The following is a 22,439-nucleotide window of genomic DNA, read 5'->3' as shown; positions in this document are numbered from 1 at the left end:
ATAACAGAATTTTCAACACCCGGACAAAATCAAAATCTTTCAAATTGAAAACTGACTAAAGTTTTGAACATAAATCACTCTACATCAGACTCACTAATTTCACCTCTCATCTTTGTAAAATTCATTTTGCAAAATTTTGTTGATCTCTATACTAGAGTGATAAAAAATGAGTATACGATTTCATGAAATATATTTCAAAAATACATAAAAGATTAACAAAGAGCTTATCAGTATTTATATAGATGGAAACTATTTCATATAGGCATATATATTTCAAAAATACATAAATGATTAAAAAATTATAATCAGTATTTACATAGGAGTATAAAAAAGTTAAAAGTTGAAAATCCATTTTTTAATCTAATTTTACAAAAAATATAATTATTTTTTTTGAAATACAAAATTTATAATATTAATAATTTTAACCTAATACTCCCTCTATCCATTATACATATTATATACGGCGTTTGACTTTTTACACGTATTTTTAGTATTTTTTAACTTAGTATTTTTTAACTTACTATTTTCGGAACATAGTGAGCTAACCAATTCGGTGGGCAGCAGCATTTTGTCTGAAGTGGCCACGGAATCTCCATGTTATATATAGGCAGCAACACCAGTATCTAAAAAGCATCGAGCAGGATGGACGAATCGACGATGAATAAGACCGTTCTGGAGGTCGGAGCCGACGGAGTTGGCATCATCACCATCGTCAATCCTCCCCTCAACTTGGTCTCCGTTGATGGTATCTATGTCTACTTCTCTGTGTAGCATAAGCATAGTTTTCTATATCTCTTCTTTTGCTCTTTGAATTTTATCATCCCATACTTGCTTCGTCTCATTTTACTTGTCCGAATAATATCAAAAATTTGTATTGTTTTCCAGGAATAAAAAACAAATTTAACGTGTAATTTAAATGTTAAGTGACCAATTTTTCTAAAACCCCCGCGTGTTAGAACTTAGGAGGAGGGATGAGGGTTTATTAGGATCATATTGTATTCTAATACTTATGTTGTGTTTGGTTGGGGAGAATGGAATGAGTAAAAATACTTGAAACTGATAGAAATAGGAAGAAAGTTTTGAAAAAGATTTGAGGAAGTGCAAAATTGCTATGATGAAATTTGAGAAGAAATTGAGGATGAGAGAGAATGGAGCATTCCATCTCAAATTGAAGGTGTGATATCTAACACATGATGTAAGGAATGTAATGGAGGAAATAATGAAATTTCTTAAAAATTGTCCATAAGATAGTTCACTTTTCATTCCATTCCTTTCGGAATCATTCACCTCAACCAGACAAAACTTAAGGTATTAACTTAACATGGAAAGAAACAAGGAAATGGTGAATAGAAAACCGGGATGGAGGTACTATATCTTACCATCATGTTGGGCAAAAGCATTTGTTGGCTCTGGAATTTACACTATTTAAGTTCCGCTCTTGCGTTTTTAAGGGCTAAAGTAAATGAAGTGAAATGCAATAAGTTCCACTTGCTTGTTCTGAGTTTTAGTTGCTTCCCCCCTTTTTCCTCACCCTACTCTTCCATTTCCGCTTAAGCTTCCCCAGTTTGTGGGATTAATTGATTGGATACCCGAGAACCATAATCTTTTCTAGAAACAGCTTCTACGACGATAGAGAGGGGTCAGGTTTGTTTGGCATCTATGCCCTCTGCCCTCCAAACATTATGGAAGCCTTTCAGCTCATACTACTCACACTACTAGATCTTCACGGCACCTCCTCCACCATAGTGTGAGCTGGGAGCAGCTCTGAAAAGCGAGGCCTACTTCAAAATGCGCTTTCAACAAGTGCTTTATCCGGTATCAAACGGGAGCTATGAGCAAATAGAACACCCTCCCCAAGTTAAACTGGTGCTAAGAACTCAGAAAGAGAGTGGCGCCTAGCCGTTGAGAGCGTCAGTTGTCTATGTAGAGGAACAGTACGATCTTGGACTGGCCCCCTTCGCATGACCTATAAAGCAAAAAAGTCCGTGCTACTATAAGGCCTCTAAACTCCTCCCTCAGGACACTGTTGCGTTGCCCATAGGGACGGGGTAGCCCCGACTTCCACAGGTCCTTGGTTCGACCTCCTAATGAGAATTGAGGCCCTTGCGCGGGCGTCTCATCCCTAAGCAAGAAAATGTGACTTTGAAAAAAGTAGAGCAATACTACTTTAATTTTGTCTGCCGGAGCAATTATAATCTTTTTTTTTTGCTGGCGGCTACAGAAATATCAAATGTGTGAAGCCTTGTATCGAAAGTCTAGGTGATTTGGTCAGTGGTCGGGGGCGTGTCATACACTCTTGTATATTTCTTGTATATAAGCATATATAAGCGACCAATAAACTCCATTAGTATGAACCGACATATTGTATTATTCTGGAGATATGGCTACCTGCAACCCAACATTTTTAAGCCCAATTTTCATTGATCGCATTATCAGTATCCTTAGTAATTTTGTAAGAACTTGTTAAGTTCTTATATAACCACTGTTTACGTAACTTATATACCTTTAATATATCGATCGCCACTGGGATGAAAAAGCATGAACCCGAAGGGGTAAAGATGAAAAAGATGAAATTTGTAAAACAGATGGAACAATGTAAGGTTTTTTGTACTTCTTTACTTTCGCAGAAAACAAGTGCAAAGTAGGAGTAGGCATTGATCCCCAAAAATTGCAGGATTGAGCTCTTATTCAAGTTTGTAAGAATGAAATGTAAATCGTGTTTTTTCACCCACAAAATAGTACTCCAAAGTTTAAGCCATTCTCAGATATTTCATTCCTTTCAACCAAGCGGATGTTACTGTATGCACCTAAAAATTAAGTGCAGTGACATTAGATGTTTGACACTGGCTAATTCTGTAAGTGGTGGTTGATAAGAATGTTTACACTGTATGAGGAATTAACAATGTCATGCAAAATTTCAGTATTTCTTAGCTTAAAGAAGAGCATTGAGGAAGCAGTACAACGTGATGACATTAAAGCACTTGTTATAACTGGTAAAGAGTGATGCTCAGTTAATTTTGCCTTTGCAGACAATTGCAGTTTTAATAACAGCTGATACGTGGGTTGATTAAGCAGGTTCACAAGGCAAGTTTTCAGCAGGTGCCGACGTGACAACGTTTGGGAAAGGGATAAAGGGTAATTGGTTAACATTCTATGATATGTCTGAATGAAGAAATAAATGCAAATTGTTCTTTCTAACATGTAAACTTTGAAATTACAACAGCGCGCACTGACTTTGGTTTCCTATCCATTGAATTTGCAACCGACACATTGGAAGGTTAGTCAATCTTAGTCTATTAAAGTTACTGCATCTGCAGACCATTTTGAACAGGTTCACCTTGTTTTAGCTGCTAGAAAACCTATCGTGGCTGCAATTGATGGACCTGCATTTGGTGGTGGATTAGAAGTTGCGCTGGTATGCACCCCAACGTATATGTTACGAATATGATAACTTCTTATTTCAGTACGAGCTCACACTAAAACACATCTTCGTTGTTCCCCCTCAGGCTTGCCATGCCCGTATATCCACCTCTGCAGCACAACTAGGCTTGACTGAACTCCAGTACGGAATCCTTCCTGGACTTGGAGGTGGTGTCTCATGTACTCCATGCATATGTTGTCATGGATTCTATTAATAGAATGCAATTACTCTTTTTCCTGATATCTGATAATTGCATGAGTTTATGAATATACATGGATGCATTTCTTTGAAGAAATAGCAACTTAATAATAATAATCTACATTGAAATGCATTATGTATGGTTCCAATATCCAACGGACAAGCGATCATGTACAAGTATATGAATTGACACGATCCACACATTTACTCCGACTTGATGGGACTTGAGAGCATAGCTGCTTGTATCGTATGTACAGTTTTATGGTACATACAACCCTTCCTGCAATTTGTGAAGTAATTGTGTCAAGATAAACTTTACTACATGCTGCTTTTATGAATTTGTTCAAATAGGAAAAAAACATCCATAACTGGTGTGCGACAAAATTGAGTACATTTTTCATTGAAACACACATCAAGCCCAGGGAATGAAGATTCCCTAGTATAGTAATTGATATTATTGTTTAGAGACCAAATAGAAAACACTTTGAGGTCCTTAACTGTTGTAAAATCTCACGATATGTTGTGCCTCAGGAACTCAACGTCTTCCACGGCTAGTGGGTCTTCCTAAGGCCCTTGAGATGATTATGGTATGCAATGGATTTTGTTTTCTTTTAATTCCGTTGCTTCAATACATCAATTATGTAAAAGCATAGTTTCATTTCTCTCTCCACCCATTGAAAGATGTCAAAAAGAATAAGTGGGAAAGATGCTTTAAAGTTGGGACTGGTGGACGCTATAGCTCCAAGGGATACATTGCTTAGTACAGCACGACAGTGGGCTTTGGATATATCGGATTACAGAAAACCATGGGTTGTTAGCCTTTACAAAACTGACAGATTAGAGCCCTTGTCAGAAGCTAGGATAATACTTAACTTAGCCAAATCTCAAGCACGGGAAAGAACTCCAAATTTGACACACCCACTGGTTTGCATTGATGTCATTGAAGAGGGTATAGTTGCCGGTCCTCGTACTGGACTATGGAAGGTGCGTATAAAGGTTCTATTCACTTCTGCTTGCAGTTCAAATGGAAGGTCAAATAAAACTAAGCTTATTCCTAATCTTGGCAGGAAGCAGAGGCTTTGCTACAACTTCGACAATCAGACACTTGCAAGGCTTTAGTCCACTTTTTCTTTGCTCAGCGAGCAACGTTGAAGGTATACAGTAGTGGCAATGTCATTTTTTACAGCACTGTTCTTCCTTATTCATGGAAATCTTATACTAAATGAATATTATGTATAGATTATTGTGACGATTTATAATGTCCCTTGAACAATTATGCCATAATATATCATCGGTACCATGTTGGTCAGATGATTCTAGTAAGATATTTATCTAGACAATATAGGAACATTCTACCACTGTCTTAACTTCCTTAAATTTTATTGCTTTAATTAGTTTTAAATCCTATATTACAAGTTTAACACAAGAAAGCAAATTTCAGGTGCCGACAAAGCACTTGGTTATGCCTATATGGAATAGTTTCCATCTATTTTGTGATTTGATATCTAATTTTTTTTTGTAACAAAATGTTATATTCACCTGTATGTTTGTTCAATGTTGACACAATTCCTGTATGTATTGGGTAATCAAACTTTCAATTTTTGCATCGATCATCCAAACTTAGAAACTATAGATAGTAGTACAACATTGCTACTTCTAACTATGTTGCATTACTTTATAATATATCCTTTTTTTCACTCGATTGTTTAGTTCTTACTGATAGAAATAATTGCAGATTCCTGGCATCACTGATATGGCACTCTCACCACGGAAAATAAATAAGGTTGCCATTTTAGGCGGTGGTTTAATGGGCTCTGGAATAGCAACAGCGTTTCTTCTGGCTAATTACCATGTAATCCTTAAAGAAGTAGATCACAATTTACTGTTAGCTGGGATTGGCAGAGTTAAAGGTTAGTAATATATTTTCTGGAGTAGAGTTAGTAAATATTTTCTGGGGTGGAGTTATACAGAAAAATTATGCTCTTATGTTGTAATGAAACAAATGCTTTCTTATTCCAGCCAATCTCCGAAGTCATGCTAAAAAAGGGAAAATGACTAAAGAGAAACTGGAGACAGTTTCTTCTCTATTAGAGGGTGTTCTTGATTATGATAGCTTCAAAGATGTGGACTTGGTCATAGAGGTAAGTTCCAGCAAAATTTGTCTTCTTATATTTTCCTTGAATTTAGAAATCTACATGATTAACAAATTCAAATACAAAGGACAATAGCATGTTAGATAAGCCTCAGTTGATTTTTGAAGATCGGTACGTCTTTGACATCATTTTATGAAATATTGTCATGAGAAGTAATGCTCCTTCTAACATCTAATGAGCTAATAAAGGTGACATCCATTAGCCCAGTACATGTACATGGCTGACTTTTGCTATCCTCTGCTTCTTGAGACTTAAAAGTATAACATTATGTTATGCTGCTGTTTCCTCTGGTATGGTTTATCAAACCAGAAAATATTATAACTTTTTTATTTGATGGTAGGCTGTTCTTGAAGATGTCTCTTTAAAACAACAAGTTTTTGCTGATCTCGAGAAGTATTGCCCTCAGCATTGCATCTTTGCCAGTAATACCAGCTCTATTGACTTAAATAAAATTGGAGAAAACACCACATCCCAAAATAGGATCCTTGGGGCCCACTTTTTTAGGTAATACTTCTACCTAATCATCTCTGTTTGATTTATCACTGATATGGCATTTTGTTTCAGTCCTGCTCAGTTCATGCCTCTCCTGGAGATAGTACGTACAGAATGGACATCCTTGCAAGTGCTTGTGGACTTGCTGGATGTTTCAAAGAAGATAAAGAAAACAGCTGTAGTTGTTGGTAACTGCACTGGATTTGCAGTAAATCGCATGTTCTTTCCGTTCTCCCAAGCAGCCACACTGCTCGTAGAACGTGGTGCAGATATCTATCAGATTGATCAGTCTATCACAAGTTTTGGAATGCCGATGGGCCCGTTTAGGTGAATGCTGCATGGTCTAATTGCACTTATAACTAATCTGTTCCGATCACTAATCCACACCACGGACTAGAATTTCACCCCCAAAATTTCTTAACTACGAAATCCACAAGTTAAATTTAGTTATATCTTACTAAATACAAAATTTAGAATTTAAATATTAAGTAGAACTATTGCGTTACACCTCATTATGTGCAAAAAAAATTCAAAGTGACTATTATTCTAGGAACTGATGGAGTATTTTATATCTAGAGGTTTAAAGAGGTAGACATAGCAACTCTGCAACACTGCATTTGTTTTGCTATACAAGTTTACATACTTGTTATAAACAATTCTGGATTATAACTTTTTAAATTAGTAGTTCTCCGGTTAATTCTCTTAATTACCTTCTTTTTGGTATCCTTATTAGTACAGATTGGCCGATCTAGTTGGCTTTCGAGTTGCTGTTGCCAGTGGTTCTCAATACATTGAAAAGTTCAAAGAAAGAGTCCATAAATCATATCTGATTCCCTTCATGCTTGAGGATAAACGCGAAGGTAGAGTCTGATAGAGCATACTGTATACAACAACTGCTGTCATGTATTTTGAGTTTCAGGGGCTAGCTATTCTTGGTACTTATATATCTTTTTCGCCCTTGCTTGGAAGACAATGAAGTTAGCTTGCAATCGGCTTTTGTTGTTGTTGAGTTTCAGGTCAATCCACCTGTAAAGGTTTCTATCTTTATGATGAAAAGCGGAAAGCTAGTCCAGATCCAGAAATAGTGAAATTTGTCGAGAAAGCTAGAAGAGCATCTCAAGTTACTGTGGATCCCAAGGTCCCGCTTCCCTTCACTGGATTTAGTTTATTCGGCATTCTAAATTACTATTTTTGACTCAACCTCAACCCTCGAGGATCAGTAATTAACTAATTATATATTAGTTTGTCAGTGCTTATATTAAAGTTCAGTTGCATGTCTCTCCTTTTGTTTAAATTGTTCAAATTCTCTCTCGCGTGTTTGCAGCTGTCAAGGCTGTCTGCTGGAGAAATAGTGGAAATGCTATTCTTTCCTGTTGTGAATGAGGCCTGCCGTATACTTGCAGAAGGAGTTGCAATTAGAGCATCAGATCTTGATATTGCTTCTGTTTTGGGAAGGGGATTTCCTGCATATAGGTCTGCTTCCTTTCTTTTGGTACTCTATACAGTAATGTTTTGTGCAAATGCCTATGAACTAATTGTCTAATCTTATTAGAGGAGGGATCATTTTCTGGGCCAATTTTATTGGCTCTAAATACATCTGCTCAAGATTGGAGGATTGGTCTAGAGTTTATGGCAAGTTCTTCGAGCCCTGTCCTTATTTAGTGGAACATGCTATGAAACAGATTCCTCTGGTGAGTAATATACTGTACCCATAATTTAGCTTTTACTGTAAAATCACGTCTAATACTGACTAAATTTTGCAATATTCTGGTTTCTCGAGTATTAGCCATGCGTTTTATGGATATCAACTTGCCATTTATGTTCAGAAGATATAGTCAGTGCAGTTCTACTTATCTTGAAGCATGTGTTAACAAATGTTTTACTGGTTTTGCTCATCACTTGATCATTATAGTTATACTTCTTGGTATCTTGTTGGGCTTTATCTGACAAATTCCTGTAATTAGTATGAGGAAACTTGAACCGATGCAGATCCATCTCTGGTTCATATTTTATATGTTTGACAATATATATTCTAGGTTCGAGGATCTGCCTGCCTCCTAAAATACACAAAAGTTTCTTCATATCTGAATACAATTCATCTTTTGATTTTTCTAAAATTATTAGTAGATCCCCTGGTAATTACATTCATATAGCCTTGTTCAGATTAGGGGCAGCCCTGAAGTTCACGGGGCTATAGCCAGGGCCACTTTCGGTCCCCGTTCAAATTATAACTCCTTAAATATGGGAACAGTGAGAATCAATGATTATATACCTGAAATTAGTGGTTTGGTGCAAATCAACAATATTGAGTTAAGTACCAATTACAGTCACTGAAATAATTAGGGATTTGCATCCAAATCATCAGTTTCGACTGTACAAATCGCGGGTTCTTATTTCTCATTTAAATTAATTTCTTGGAGTTCTTAGTTCTCTCTGATTCAGTGATTCAGGTAACCACTCATGACTTGCCACCTAAGTAAGTTTTCAGCTTCTCTGATTCAAAGTTGCTTTTAATGTACTGCAGGGGACAGAAACTAAGCACACACCCCGACTATGAGCTTCATCTGCTCCGCAAGAATGTTTGAATCAGTAAGAGTGGCCTCCAGAAGAATAGTCACCATGCAAAAACTCAAATCTCTTCAGCCTGTTCCAGTGCTATCCCCATTGAAAGATACGTTAAAAACCGTTGATTTCTTATAATGCTATTTCAACATGAATCAGAAATGCTAGCCTAATTCTGCAAGAACAGCTTGCAGAATTAGGCATTTTGAGTGGTTGACACACACAGACAGCAATTAACTATGTGATGCATAATTAGTGGCTAATGCACTTGTTTAGACTACAATTATTTAAACTAAATGAACTATTAAATAGTTTGTTTATATTAATGCTACTTGCTAGACTTAATTCTATGAACATGTCACCGAGTGTTCCTTTCAGAATGTTTCTCCAACATAACATATCACACCCAGCTATGCGGGAGGAATAAAAACGAGTCGAAAATTATTAATTACTGAAAATACAATATTAGGTGACAAAAACCACCAATAAAAATATTCTGTATAATTTTATCTGTTTTGTTACTTGTATAAACAGCGAACTAAGTGCGTGGATTTGTTAGTTAGTTGTGGATTAGTTGGCTTAAAAGCGCGTCGTGACCACGATCAGTCAACCCCTCTTCTTTCTTCTCCTGCAAAATTTATTAAGCCCTCACCGTCGCATTTATCATAATACCCTTCTACGGTGAGACCTTGAAGCATGAATTCGAAATTCGATTACAAATTACGGCTTCGAGCTTGAAGCTTAAATTTAATAAAGTCATTGTGGGTGTTTGACACAGACTTATAAGTCTAGCTTCTGAGTTATAAGTTAGAAGCATTTATTTGTACCGTTTGTGTAAGAAGTCAAGAAGTACTTAAAAAAAGCTACGATTACTAGTTTTTGTCTCACGGCTTCTGCTTATTTCCCAAACACTTTTATTACTTATAAGTTAAGACTTGCTTCTAAGTTCTACTTCAGTTTTTTACTTTAAGGAATAAGCACTTATTTTAAACTCACCCAAATGACCCCATTATTTTTCAGCTTAGATTTGCTCGAATTTTTTTTTTTTAGAAAAAGGTTTGATAATTTTCAATGGGATAAACTGGATTGGAGATATAATATACTAGTTTTATACATAATATTTAGAACGGATTTTCTAGTGTTAGTGTGTGCCACTAGTAAGACACTATTTAGAATACACTAAAAAACGTACTTCTTCTGTCCCATTAGATTCTTTACCGTTTCCTCTTATGGACGCACCCCTCATTTTTTACATTACAAACTTTCCTAAAATAGCTAGTAGATCCCACCATTTTCTCACTTTTTCTTCTTTTTCACACTACTTTTACTCCACTATCTCTCTTTTATATATTAAAAATCAATGGGTTCCACCACTTCACCCACTTTTCTTTCTCTTTTCCACTACTTTATCTACTTTATACATATTTCTTAACCTTCGTGCCCAAACTCAATGCAAGGAATTGGGAAGGGACAGAAGGAGTAGTTGTTAGTGTGTGACCCTAGAAAGACAGTATTTAGAATACACTACAATTTTGAAGTTCGAATTCGATTCTACAAATATCATGAATAAATTAGATTAAATTGAAGTTCGAATTCGATTCTACAAATATCATGAATAAATTAGATTAAATTGAATTTCAACTAAATTGTTGTTGAACCAAATTTAAGGATGCGGGTATGGGGTATGGTTTTAAAAGTCAAAGATTGGATTAGAATTAATCGGCTGATCTATCATAAAGACTTTTTGATAAATCAAATTTTTTTTTTTTGACAATGCAGGCTTATATGCCTTACAATTTAGTATCTGTTCTAATAATTCTCGGGGTGAGCCAGAGTCGAACCCGGGTGCCCCGGGTCAACAGTGGATAAACCCACCACTGAACTATCCAATCGTGCTCGATAAATCAAAATTTTTAATTTGAATGTAATCGGTAAAATATTTTATAAAAAATAATTGGTCATTTGACAAGCAATCGGATCTAAATAATATCCCAAAACTTTAATTTTACTTCTAGGTTCTAGCATGACAGCCAGGTCATAAGGGTCATTCCACGCGACACAGCCTCCCTTTTCGCTGTCTAAACGCCCAACAATTCTATCTCTTTGCATAACTACTGCTCTTCTCCCTATATCTATTCCGTCTCTAACGGCACCGTGAATCTACCGTTACCCACAGATGCAGACGGCAAAATCTCGCCGGAAAGTCGCTCCTGCCTCGGCAGAGAACGGCGACTCCGGCGACAAGCTCGACCAGATCCTCCTCTCCGCCGCCGTCGCTAACGGCGAAGATTTAGGCCCCTTTATTCGCAAAGCCTTCGCTTCCGGAAAGCCTGAAACCCTAGTTCATCATCTCCGTCACTTCTCTCGATCCAAAGAGTCCGAGATTGAAGATGTTTGTAAAGCTCATTATCAAGACTTCATCTTGGCCGTTGATGATCTCCGATCGCTTCTCTCCGATGTCGATTCGCTTAAATCGTCGCTGTCAAACTCGAATTCGCAGCTACAGTCTGTTGCTGGACCGCTTTTGACTTCGCTCGATTCGTTTATCGAGGCGAAGAACAAGTGCCAGAATATCAATTTAGCGATTAATTCGTCGAAAATATGCGTTGAGCTGATGGAGCTTTGCTCGCGAGCGAATGTGCACATTAAAGAACAGAACTTTTACATGGCGTTGAAGTGTTTGGAGATGATTGAGTCGGAGTATTTTAGCGAAACGCCTTCGTCGACTATGAGGAGAATGCTGGAGACGAAGATTCCCGCGATCCGATCTCATATTGAGAGGTTGATTAATAAGGAGTTTGGGGATTGGTTGGTTGATATTCGGTTGGTTAGTAGGAATTTAGGTCAGATGGCGATTGGACAAGCTTCTGCTTCGAGACAACGAGAAGAGGAGATGCGGATGAAGCAGAGACAAGCTGAGGAGCAGAGTCGATTGAGTTCACGAGATTGTATTTATGCGTTGGAGGAGGAAGATGATGAAGGATTTGCAGAAATTGGTGAGGAATTTGATTTGACTCCATTGTATAGGGCTTATCATATTCACCAGACGTTAGGGCTTGAAGATCGGTTCAAGCAGTATTATTTTGAGAATCGGAAGCTTCAGCTTACTTCTGACTTTCAGGTATCTTCGATGACACCTTTTTTGGAATCTCATCAAACTTTTTTTGCGCAAATTGCTGGCTTTTTTATTGTGGAAGATCGTGTTTTGAGAACCGGTGGGCAATTGATATCGAAAATGGAAGTAGAGAGTTTATGGGATACTGCTGTTAGTAAAATGTGTTCCGTATTAGAAGATCAATTCTCTAGGATGCAAACTGCTAATCATTTGTTGCTTATTAAGGATTATGTCAGTTTATTGGGTGTTACGTTACGTGGATATGGTTATCCTGTTGCTCAGTTGCTTGATGTGTTGAGTAAACATAGGGATAAGTATCATGAGTTATTGTTGTCTGATTGTCGTAAACAAATTTCTGAAGTTCTCCAGGCCGATAGATTTGAGAATATGTATATGAGGAAAGAGTACGAGTATTCAATGAATGTGCTGTCATTTCAAATACAGACATCAGATATTATGCCAGCATTTCCATATGTTGCCCCCTTTTCTTCTACAGTTCCTGATTGTTGTCGAATTGTAAGATCATTTATTGAGGATTCTGTCAGTTTCATGTCTTACGGTGGGCAGCTTGATTTCTATGATGTTGTGAAGAAGTACTTGGACCGACTTTTGAGTGATGTCTTGGATGGGGCTCTTTTAAAGCTGATCAGTACATCAATCCATGGTGTCAACCAAGCGATGATAGTAGCTGCTAATATGTCTGTCTTGGAGCGTGCTTGTGATTTCTTTTTCAGACATGCGGCCCAGCTTTCAGGAATTCCATTGAGAATGGCTGAAAGGAGTAGGAGGAAGTTTCCATTAAACAAAGCCCGTGATGCCGCCGAAGAGATGCTCTCAGGGCTGCTTAAGAAGAAGGTAGATGGATTTATGACATTGATTGAGAATGTGAATTGGTTAGCTGATGAACCTCCACAGCTTGAGAATGAATATGTGAATGAGGTCAGCATTTTTCTTGAAACTCTGCTTTCAACAGCGCAGCAGATATTACCCAGTCAGGTTCTTAGAAGAGTTTTACAAGATGTACTTTCTCACATTTCAGAGCTCATCATTGGGGCTTTATATGGGGAAACTGTAAAAAGGTTTACTTTAAATGCCATTATGGGTTTAGATATAGATATAAAGTCACTGGAGACATTTGCAGAAAACCAAGCTTCTCTTCTGCCTGAAGCAGACACTAATCAATTAAAAAATGCACTTGCTGGGGCAAGGCAGATGGTTAACTTGCTTTTAAGCAACCACCCAGAAAACTTTTTGAATCCAGTAATCCGAGAAAGGAGTTATAATGCTTTGGATTATAGGAAGGTAGTGACCATTTCTGAGAAGTTAAGAGAACCTTCAGAGCGGCTGTTTGGAACATTTGGATCAAGGAATTACAAGCAAAATCCTAAGAAGAAATCTCTTGATTCATTAATAAAAAGACTTAAGGATGTTAACTGATTTCATATAGAAAGTACATGCCTCCTGAAGTACCCGGTATCTATTTCTTCATATATTTTCCGTTGACTGATTTGGGGTAATTTATTGCTTCCCAATCTTTTCTTCATGTTTGTTGCAAGTCATCGCAGTTCAATTGTATCATTAGAGATGCATATTCATTTTGTGTGTATTTATTTCACAAGCATACAGTATTAGTTAAATCCAATTTTTTCAAGTTATGTAATGTATATTTCATTTATCGGTTTTTACTTCATGGTTCAAATCTGAGTGTGATATTATTATACTTCCTGATGACCAGGAAAGCTTAAATGATTCTGTTGCTAATAATCACTTCTGACGTAGTTTTCATTTCATTCTCTGCTTAGCCTTTTATGTAGGACGTGTACCAATGTAAGCAATATCATATATGCTTGAGGTTAAGGCTTGTTAAACTATATTCCTGTTGGGCTGGTTATGCCAGATGAGCACCGAGAGTACAGATAAGATCAAGTCTTATAGTTCTGTGTTGTCTTCTTGAAGTAGCCTGAGTCATAAATTGTGGTCTGTCAGTATTGGACGTTATACTTGACATAACATCAGTGTTATAGTTCTATGTCAGCTTCTTGACAGAGCCGGATCATAAATTGCAGTATCCGGTCATTGCTTTTTTACTGAACTTGTGCTTTAGGGAGATAATTATTTGTAGTCCAGGGACTTTTATAGTAATGTATATGTAAACCAAACAAACCTACCCAGTTTGGTTTGGTTTTAATAGACATAGCAACATTTAAGGCCTCGAGGGCATGAAGTAAAGGTCTGCTTGTTAGGTTGTTGGGAGCTGATGAACTTTCAAGCTACCCTTTTTTGTGCACCTGTGGTCACCAGACAACCCATGATTTAGTAAATATGAGAGTGTCAAACCTGTCTAGACTCTAGTAGTCTAGTACTGTTATTCCATATACTCCCTCCGTCTCTTAATACTTTTCCCGTTTGTCCTTTTCACGTTTGCCAATGCACATTTTTAATCATTCATATCTTCAATTTCGTGTTAGTATTAAATATAAAAATTTCATTGTATTAAAATACTCATAAATACGAATCCAACGAAATCACTCATGACTATATTTGGTCTCATAGATTATACGTAAATTAGTAATTTGTCTCATATCATGAACAGTTCCGACATTTCAAACGAGAAATGTAAAAAGAACCAGAGGGAGTACATGACTTTGGCTCTTAATTACTAGAGTAGTAATTTGTGGGTCTGAGACTCTTGAGGGCTCAGCAAGTCAGCATGCAAAGTTGCTAATAAGAATGTCGAGTTTCAGTAAAGATGAGGCACTGGGGGGAAATTGCTGTAGTGGTGTGCACTTATACTTTAGTTTTACCGAAATTATCTTCAAAAGCCCTTAAAAAGATTTTACAAATATTTAGTACAGTCATTTGCCACACTCTTTTGCTTGTTGCCTTTTGAGAGTTGTATAGAAAAGTTACTATCCTTCAAATCTACATAGCTTCTTATACGGCTATCCAAGTATCCATGCCTGAAACTTTATAGTTTAGCCTCTCCTCTTTTTTCATCTTTATTTCTTTCAGTTGGCAAGTTGACTTGTGTTAGAAATAGCTACAGTCCCATCTTGTTTCTGACTTTTAAGTCACAAAGTTGATTAGAAGTTTGGAACGGCTGATGGTGGGGAAGGTTGAGCATCCCCTTTTTATATCGAGGACCATTTTTTTTCTTGTGCTATTATCCACTCAAGTACTGTTTAGGATTGTTATCGCAGACATCAGGTAGGTGAAAAATGGTTTAGTAAATTAAAAACAGTTCTTCGAGCATCATTTTGTAGCTGGTTTTACGAAATTTGGTCCTCCTATATTTTTGAAGAAAAGATGTTTTAGAACTTTTATGGGAAGCTAATGTAGATTTCACTATCATATTTTCTTATATTATGATTCAATATGTGTAAATATCACCAAGGGAAAAAAACTGCATCCAACTTATTTTCGTAATTAGCAAGCAGAATTCAAATTCGTACATTCTTAATGCAGTTGGCGAATACTTAAGAGGCCGTTTTGTTAAACTTAAAAGAAAAGTGTTTTTTGCTTAAAGAAGTGGATTAGAAGTGTTACAAGTGCTTTTGATTTTTTATAAGCTGGATTCGCCAAACAGGCCCTTAATATCAGACAAGTCAATAAATACGTTTGAAGATAATCAATTCCTCTACCAAAAACTTCTCTACTTAAATTGATTCAATGGCCAAAAGATAAGGTTTCGCAAACAACCCATGGAAGAATTTTTTTTGACTTGCATAAATTGGCAAGTAGACAAGTTCACAAGCATCGGAGTCTGTGGATTTGCATTATGGCCTCATGCTACCGATTTGTTCGTTTCTTGAGATGCGTTAGTTTAATGTAGTAATGCTAAAATTGAGCATATAAATGACACAATTTCCTATGCTCTGACTCACGGCATTTTATATGAATCATTGACCAACCACCGCTGCATCATTTCTAATCGATACATAACAATAATTCAATTGCTTTGGAATCAAAGTCTCACCGTGAATCTGTCCAAAAAAAAAAGAAAAGAAAAGTCTCACCGTGAACTATTGAATTTGTTACTCCCTCCGTCCCTTTTTATATGGCTTTTTTGAAGAAAAAAAAATTATCTCAAATTACTTGTCCACTTCTCTTTTCAAAGCAATTTTCTGTATGTTTTTTTCAAAATGTAACAACTTCCAATGTTTGACTAGCATAGTATATATACACAACTCTATCTAATTCATTACATTTATTAGGAATATGTATGAAAACAAGATATCCACCTAACATTTTCTTAAGATGCGTTATTTTTTCAAAAGGGACAAGTAAAAGGGGACGGAAGGAGTACTTCTAATGTGCCCTTATATGCGATTATATCACAATTTTGAGACATTCAAATAAAAAGATATAAAAATTTGAAAAAATAGTTTCAAATATTATTATAAAATATAGTTTTCGTATTATTTATATATGAGAATGAGAATTTTATTATCAAAAATGCAATCAACTGGTATTTAAATTGAAAAGACTATTTTAAGTTGAATTCTGGAAACGCAATTTCCCACAGGATTTGAAAAGGAAAAAAATATCAAAAATATTACATAATCTAATGTACCGAGTTTGGAAGTGATATTTGAGTCTTTTCCCGAAATGTAATATTCAGGATATTACGATAATGTGATAAAGGGATCATTTCTTAGATTTTTTTTTTCTGAAACTTATTTCAACAAAAAATATTTTCAAACACAATGTACAAATTTTTTTCACTAGATGAGACTCCTTCGGTCTCGTAACATCCTTCGGTCTCGTAACATTTTTTCTGTTTGCCTTTATCATATTTGTGAACACATATTTTTTATCATCAATATTTTTAACTTTGAATTAAATTTGTATTCAAATGAGATACAATGTGTTCAAATAAATAACATCAATTAAATTATCTCCTCCACATTATCATGTCGTTTTATGTAAAATTTTATAATTAATTTTATGTCGACAAACACCGCTCTTTCACAAAAAGAATATCCCAAGTATTTTGGTCCCCTCTTGCAATAAACATGGATATATTTTGTTTTCTAACAAGTACACAAACTCCTCAACTATTTACTTATAAAAAGATAAACCTAATACCTTGTACGAAACTCATTTCTCTAGTCCCCAAATCACCCACCATGTCTCCCCTCCCCCTCTTCTTCCTCCTCTCCCTCCTCACCCTCCTCTCCTCCCTCGCCGCCGCCGCCGCCACCCCCACCGTCTACGAAGTCCTCCAACAATACAACTTCCCGGTCGGCATGCTCCCCGTCGGCATCACCAACTACGAGCTCGACCGGAGCACCGGCAAGTTCAAAGTCTACCTAGAAAAAACCTGCGAGTTCTTCGTGCAGGACTACAGGCTGAGATACAAGTCAACGATATCGGGGACGATATCGGATCGGAAGCTGAAGAATCTGAGCGGGATAAGCGTGAAGATTTTGTTCTTGTGGCTGAATATCGGGGAAGTGAGCCGGGAGGGAGATGATCTGGAGTTTTCGGTGGGGGTTTTGTCGGCGGGGTTTTATATCGATAATTTTGTCGAGAGTCCGCAGTGTGGGTGTGGCTTTGATTGTAATGGCGGTGCTGGATTGTTAAAGAGAGAGATGTGATTTTTCGGTAGAGGAGACTTGTTTTTTTTTTCGATCGGGTTTTTACGTATCGGATATGTGACATGACATAAATAATTTTTAAATGTGTTGGCACGATTATTCTATCGAATCAACTTTTACTGCGCATTTCTTCTGTAATTTGTAAATTGTGATTATCTTTTGTCCACGGGACTCGTTTTGTAAATTTTATGCAGATATAACTTGATATAACTTAACGTTTCATAACCGGAATTTAGAATTTTAAAAAAATGCTGTAACATATAAAATTTAATAAATTAATAAATATAATTCAAATACAAATTTTACTTTCACTATATTTTGTTAGCATAAATCTCAATTCATAAATTTCAAATAAATAATTTTTTGATGATGATGTAAATATACATAATATACGAAATAAAGATTAAAAATTGAATGTTAATATTGATTTAATTTACTTTTCGACCTCATTTTAATGAAAATTTTAATAATTTACCCGCACACGAAACGCGGGCATAATTCTCTAGTATAGATGTAATCATAATTATAAAAGTCGGGTAAATGGAACTAATTTGTTATTTACCGATTTAGAAGTTATTGAAGATTTTGAATAAATCAAAAATATTTATTTCAGAAGCTGTGATTGATAAATAGATAAATAACTGAATTTTCAAATAAATAACAGATTTTCGTTTGCCGCAATAACTCAACAAATCATGTTGAATTTTTCTTAATATAATAATAAAACTATACCCGAAATAATCCATAATATTTTGGAAATGAGCTATCCATATAATTACAACAAATGAAAATAGTCATGTCAAAGGCGTGCAAGTTAACTTACGTAGTTAAGTGTATTATACAGTTAAACCTCGATTAAGTAATATCTGATAAAGTAATAACCTCGTTTAAGTAATAAATTTTGTCGGTCCCGACTTGGGCCAATATCGTAAAATAATATTTTCGCTAAAAGTATAAGATAATAAAAATTTAGAAATTCATTAAAGACCCAGGTAATATGTAAAGTAATAATTCATGAATTATATATTTATATATATATATATATATATATATATATGTATGTATATAATGTATATGAATTCAAAATTCAGTCCTTTACTCCTTTTTAAAATATGATCTATGGTTTTTTTTTTTTTGATAAGCAAAAGATTTATATAAACTCTCGGAAGTCTTACAAGAACATGGAATTATAGAACCATGACAAAAGACAACAACAGCAAACTACCACATCACCTACTGAGCACCCACAGAAGCAAAGCAAGAGGGACCGAGAGACTACAGCTGGGAATAGAAACTAACACAGAGAAGAAACACTACATGCTGCAATAACTTTAATATACCAATAGAACTGGGACTGACTAGCATAAAGTAGAAGGCCTATTGGAATTTGGATTTTCCATAGAAGATGAGAACCCCATCGCTTCGAGGACCTCGTCCACCTGCATCAACTGGAATTTTTGACGATCCCCAGAAACCACAAAGGTCCAGAGGAATTAACGCACATAATTATCTGCAAAATACTGTGCCATAACTCTACGAACTCAGGCTAGAAGATCTCCTAAAATCGAGACATTTAAAAATTGAATCTGCCCCATAAACAGCTCGAAAGCTAAACCAAAGGTCCATAGAAAGTGGTCAAGCTGGAGAATCAGGCCTCGCCAGCCCAATAACTAAATAGAGAAGGCCTGTTTATACCATCTCTGGCCAGTTGATCAGCTATATCATTTATATCTCCAGGTACGTATTGTACACTAACCATGCCATTAAGAAGAGCCTCGACATCAAAATTTGGAACAAGTAATGGGAAATAATTGCTCAGGCCGTTGTACAAAGCATTGATGACCTTGGACGAATCAGTGCAGATAACTACATGACTTCTATGAAGATTTTTCTCCAACAGAAAATGCAGGACACTAATGACAGCACTGAGTTCAGCTTCATCAGCATTAAATACCTGAACTGGGCCTGAGAAAATGTATAGAATTTTCCCAGATTTTGCTTTTATGCAACCACCGATACCACCTTGCATGAATCCCGAGTTTCCCAACGACCATGCACCATCAACCATGCATACAAAATCATAGTTTTCTTGTTTAAAATCCCAGTACTTCCTCGACGAATTGAAATGCCGCAAAGATAAAGCACCTATCGGATTTACAACCCAGAGTGGATCGTTACCAAAGTCAAGAAGCTTTGCAGCCTCCCCCCACTGAGAAATTCTAAATTTAAGCAGATGAATGACAGTTTTTTTTGTGGCCCGGATCTTGTTGAATACATTGTCGTTACGAGCTAGCCATATTGTCCACAACGCTGCAGCGACCACCAGTCCCCACACCTTCTTTATAAACTTCCCTCGTGTTAACAAAAACAACCTGGGCAGGGAAAAATCAAAGTGTCGATTCAAAAGGGAGGGAATGCTCCACCATGATCCAAGGTATTGCCACATCCAATCTGCCACCTCGCAGCCCCAGAAAATATGTTCCATTGTTTCCTCTTTTACACCACACCAATCACATAAGGGGTTAATATTTGACAGCCTCTTTGATAAAACTAGTTTGGTAGGGAGAATTGTCCACATAACTTTCCATAAGAAGATTTTGATTTTTGGAGGGACAATCTGACCCCATACCAGACTCCACCGGAAGTGATTGGAGCTAGGGAGATCAGCAGAGAATAAGAGTTTGTAACCTAACTTGGTAGAAAAAGTGCCCCCACTTGGTTTCCAGACTAAAATATCACTTTTATTGGACAACCGCACACTGTTGAGAAGGTGACTAATTGAGTTAAACTCGGCCAAACCTTCCGGGGTGGAGACCTGTGCTCGCATGACATTCAACACTCTTGAGTCGAGATTAACATTGATGAGCTCTGAGACAGTAACCTGTTTGAATGATGAGGTGTTGTAGAGATTTGGGTGTGACTCAGCTAGTGTCTTATCATGATACCATAAGTCCTCCCAAAAGAGGACTTGTTTCCCATCATTTAAGATCCATCTGTAGTTTGAGCTATCCGTGATGAATTGGCAAGATCGGTCCTTTTTCAGCGAAATGATACTGGAGACTACCGGAGAACATGATTTGTCAATGATTTTTGTTAAATCTAGCCGCCAATTCAGGCCGTATCTTTGCGATAAAATTTCATTCCAGTAGCCCTGGCGCTCTCCATATGCACGCCACCACCATTTCCCCAACAAAATCAGGTTCCTGTTTTTAACAGAAGACAAACCTAGGCCACCATATTTTTTTGATTGGCAGATTTTCTCCCATTTGAGGAAGTGTATTTTCTTTGTGGAGCCTGTTGAGTATCCCCAGAAGAAACGCCTGCGAATACCTTCGAGATTCTTTAACACAGCAGAAGGGAGTTTAAAGAGGTTAAACCAATATGTGGGGAGGCTATCCAGGACTGAATTTAACAGCACTACCCTTCCAGCCAAAGAAATGTTACCCACCTCCATAGATTTAACTCTGGACTGTACTTTTGCAATCATAGGATCCCAATAACTTATAGATTTTGGAGACGATCCCAGAGTTGCACCCAGGTACTTAAAGGAGAAGTTTCCAACACCACATCCTAGAATACCAGCCCAAGCATGCAGCGTAGGGTCATCCTGTGAGTATCCATGCAAGGTTGACTTGTTGAAGTTTACTTTCATACCTGTTAGAAGTTGAAAACATTGAAGGACCTTTTTAACTCCACGAATAGCATCCTCATTCCCATCAACGAAGAGCAGAACGTCGTCGGCAAATTGAAGATGAGTTAGGCGGGAATTAACATTTGGAAGTTTTATCCCTTGAAATAGGCCCAGCTTTGACGCTCTTTGGATGAAGTTAGAGAACACTTCTCCCACAAGATTAAAAAGTAAAGGAGAGAGTGGATCGCCTTGTCGTAAGCCTCTTTTGGGGGAGAATTCACCCGTAGGAGAGCCGTTAACTAGCACGGAGATACGAGAAGATTCGAATATGTTCCTTATCCAAGAGATCCAGATGTTTCCAAAGTTCATATTTGCAAGAACTTCATAAACAAAAGACCATTGAATTCTATCAAAAGCCTTTTCAAAATCTATCTTAAGAACCAAACCTGTTGTTTTTTTGAGTTTTAGCGAAGAGACCACCTCGCTAGCAAGCAATATACTATCAGAGATTTGACGTCCTCTAATGAAGGCAGACTGATAAGGGGAAACTAGGAACGGCATATGACACTTCAATCTTCTGGACAAGACTTTACTCAACAACTTTATGAGGGCGTTCATCAAACTAATCGGGCGATAATCAGCTGGAGTTGATGCGTTCATAGATTTTGGAATGAGAGCTATAAATGAGGAGTTGAAGCCACTCGGAATTTTTCCAGAGTCATGGAAAGTTCTGAAAAAGTCCATCACCTCAAGCTTGATTGTAGGCCAAATAGCAGTTAATACCCCTGCGTTGAGACCGTCTGGCCCAGGCGCCTTCGTTTTGTCAGTGTCAGCTAAGGCGTCCTCTACCTCTTGTAGAGTGAAAATCGTCTGCAGAGCATTGGATTTGTTCAGGGGAAGCTGATGCAGATCCGAATCATTGAGGGAAAATATTTTTTCATACCCTGCATCTGACAGAAAGGACCGGAAATAGTCAAAGAAAATGCCCTTTATTTCCGCCGGATTGGAGGTAAAAGAGTCTCCCCATTTGATCCGCCTGATGTTGTTTTGTGCTCTCCTCCTGGCTATGGTAGAATGAAACAGCTTCGTATTTCTCTCGCCTTTTAATAACCAGTTTAATCTAGATTTCTGACATAACATACTTGATTTGATCGCATAGAGTTTATCCAAGCCAATCTTATCACTGATGTTATCCTCATGAATCTTTGAGGCGTCACATTTCTCTTGCTCTGCTTCCGCCTCTTTTATTTTCTTGTCAATATTCCCA

General features: G+C 36.9%; 3 protein-coding genes across 3 annotated transcripts; all 3 read left to right on the top strand.

Moving 5' to 3' along the window:
• The first annotated feature begins 529 nt into the window (after nt 1–529).
• Nucleotides 530–9,157, top strand: LOC108203297 (peroxisomal fatty acid beta-oxidation multifunctional protein MFP2). The gene is made up of 18 exons (XM_017372118.2): nt 530–745; nt 2,922–2,993; nt 3,076–3,135; nt 3,224–3,277; nt 3,348–3,415; nt 3,507–3,588; nt 4,151–4,206; nt 4,301–4,603; nt 4,687–4,773; nt 5,355–5,529; nt 5,639–5,760; nt 6,113–6,276; nt 6,337–6,591; nt 7,003–7,124; nt 7,281–7,402; nt 7,589–7,737; nt 7,817–7,955; nt 8,789–9,157. The coding sequence occupies exons 1-18, from the start codon at nt 643–645 to the stop codon at nt 8,819–8,821; spliced, it is 2,166 nt and encodes a 721-aa protein (XP_017227607.1). The 5' UTR covers nt 530–642; the 3' UTR covers nt 8,822–9,157.
• Nucleotides 9,158–10,808: 1,651 nt separating this feature from the next.
• LOC108203294 (exocyst complex component SEC15B) lies at nt 10,809–13,626 on the top strand. The gene has a single exon (XM_017372108.2). It carries the CDS (start codon nt 11,003–11,005, stop codon nt 13,376–13,378), a length of 2,376 nt encoding a protein of 791 aa, XP_017227597.1. The 5' UTR covers nt 10,809–11,002; the 3' UTR covers nt 13,379–13,626.
• A 3,379-nt stretch (nt 13,627–17,005) lies between these two features.
• LOC108193661 (uncharacterized protein At5g01610) lies at nt 17,006–17,667 on the top strand. Its single transcript, XM_017360416.2, has one exon. It carries the CDS (start codon nt 17,071–17,073, stop codon nt 17,539–17,541), a length of 471 nt encoding a protein of 156 aa, XP_017215905.2. The 5' UTR covers nt 17,006–17,070; the 3' UTR covers nt 17,542–17,667.
• Nucleotides 17,668–22,439: the final 4,772 nt, after the last annotated feature.

The sequence above is a fragment of the Daucus carota genome, chromosome 1 (genome assembly GCF_001625215.2).
Source record: "Daucus carota subsp. sativus chromosome 1, DH1 v3.0, whole genome shotgun sequence".
Lineage (NCBI taxonomy): Eukaryota > Viridiplantae > Streptophyta > Magnoliopsida > Apiales > Apiaceae > Daucus > Daucus carota.
Note: the sequence above shows the minus strand (reverse complement) of the source record. Positions and strands in the feature narration are given on the sequence as shown.

Excerpts from the sequence above, each read along its gene's own strand:
- LOC108193661 (XM_017360416.2), top strand. The coding sequence starts at position 17,071 with ATGTCTCCCCTCCCCCTCTTCTTCCTCCTCTCCCTCCTCACCCTCCTC.
- LOC108203294 (XM_017372108.2), top strand. The coding sequence starts at position 11,003 with ATGCAGACGGCAAAATCTCGCCGGAAAGTCGCTCCTGCCTCGGCAGAG.
- LOC108203297 (XM_017372118.2), top strand. The coding sequence starts at position 643 with ATGGACGAATCGACGATGAATAAGACCGTTCTGGAGGTCGGAGCCGAC. Across the intron at positions 5,530-5,638 it reads TGGGATTGGCAGAGTTAAAG|CCAATCTCCGAAGTCATGCT; the intron begins GTTAGTAATATA and ends TTCTTATTCCAG. Across the intron at positions 6,592-7,002 it reads ATGCCGATGGGCCCGTTTAG|ATTGGCCGATCTAGTTGGCT; the intron begins GTGAATGCTGCA and ends TTATTAGTACAG.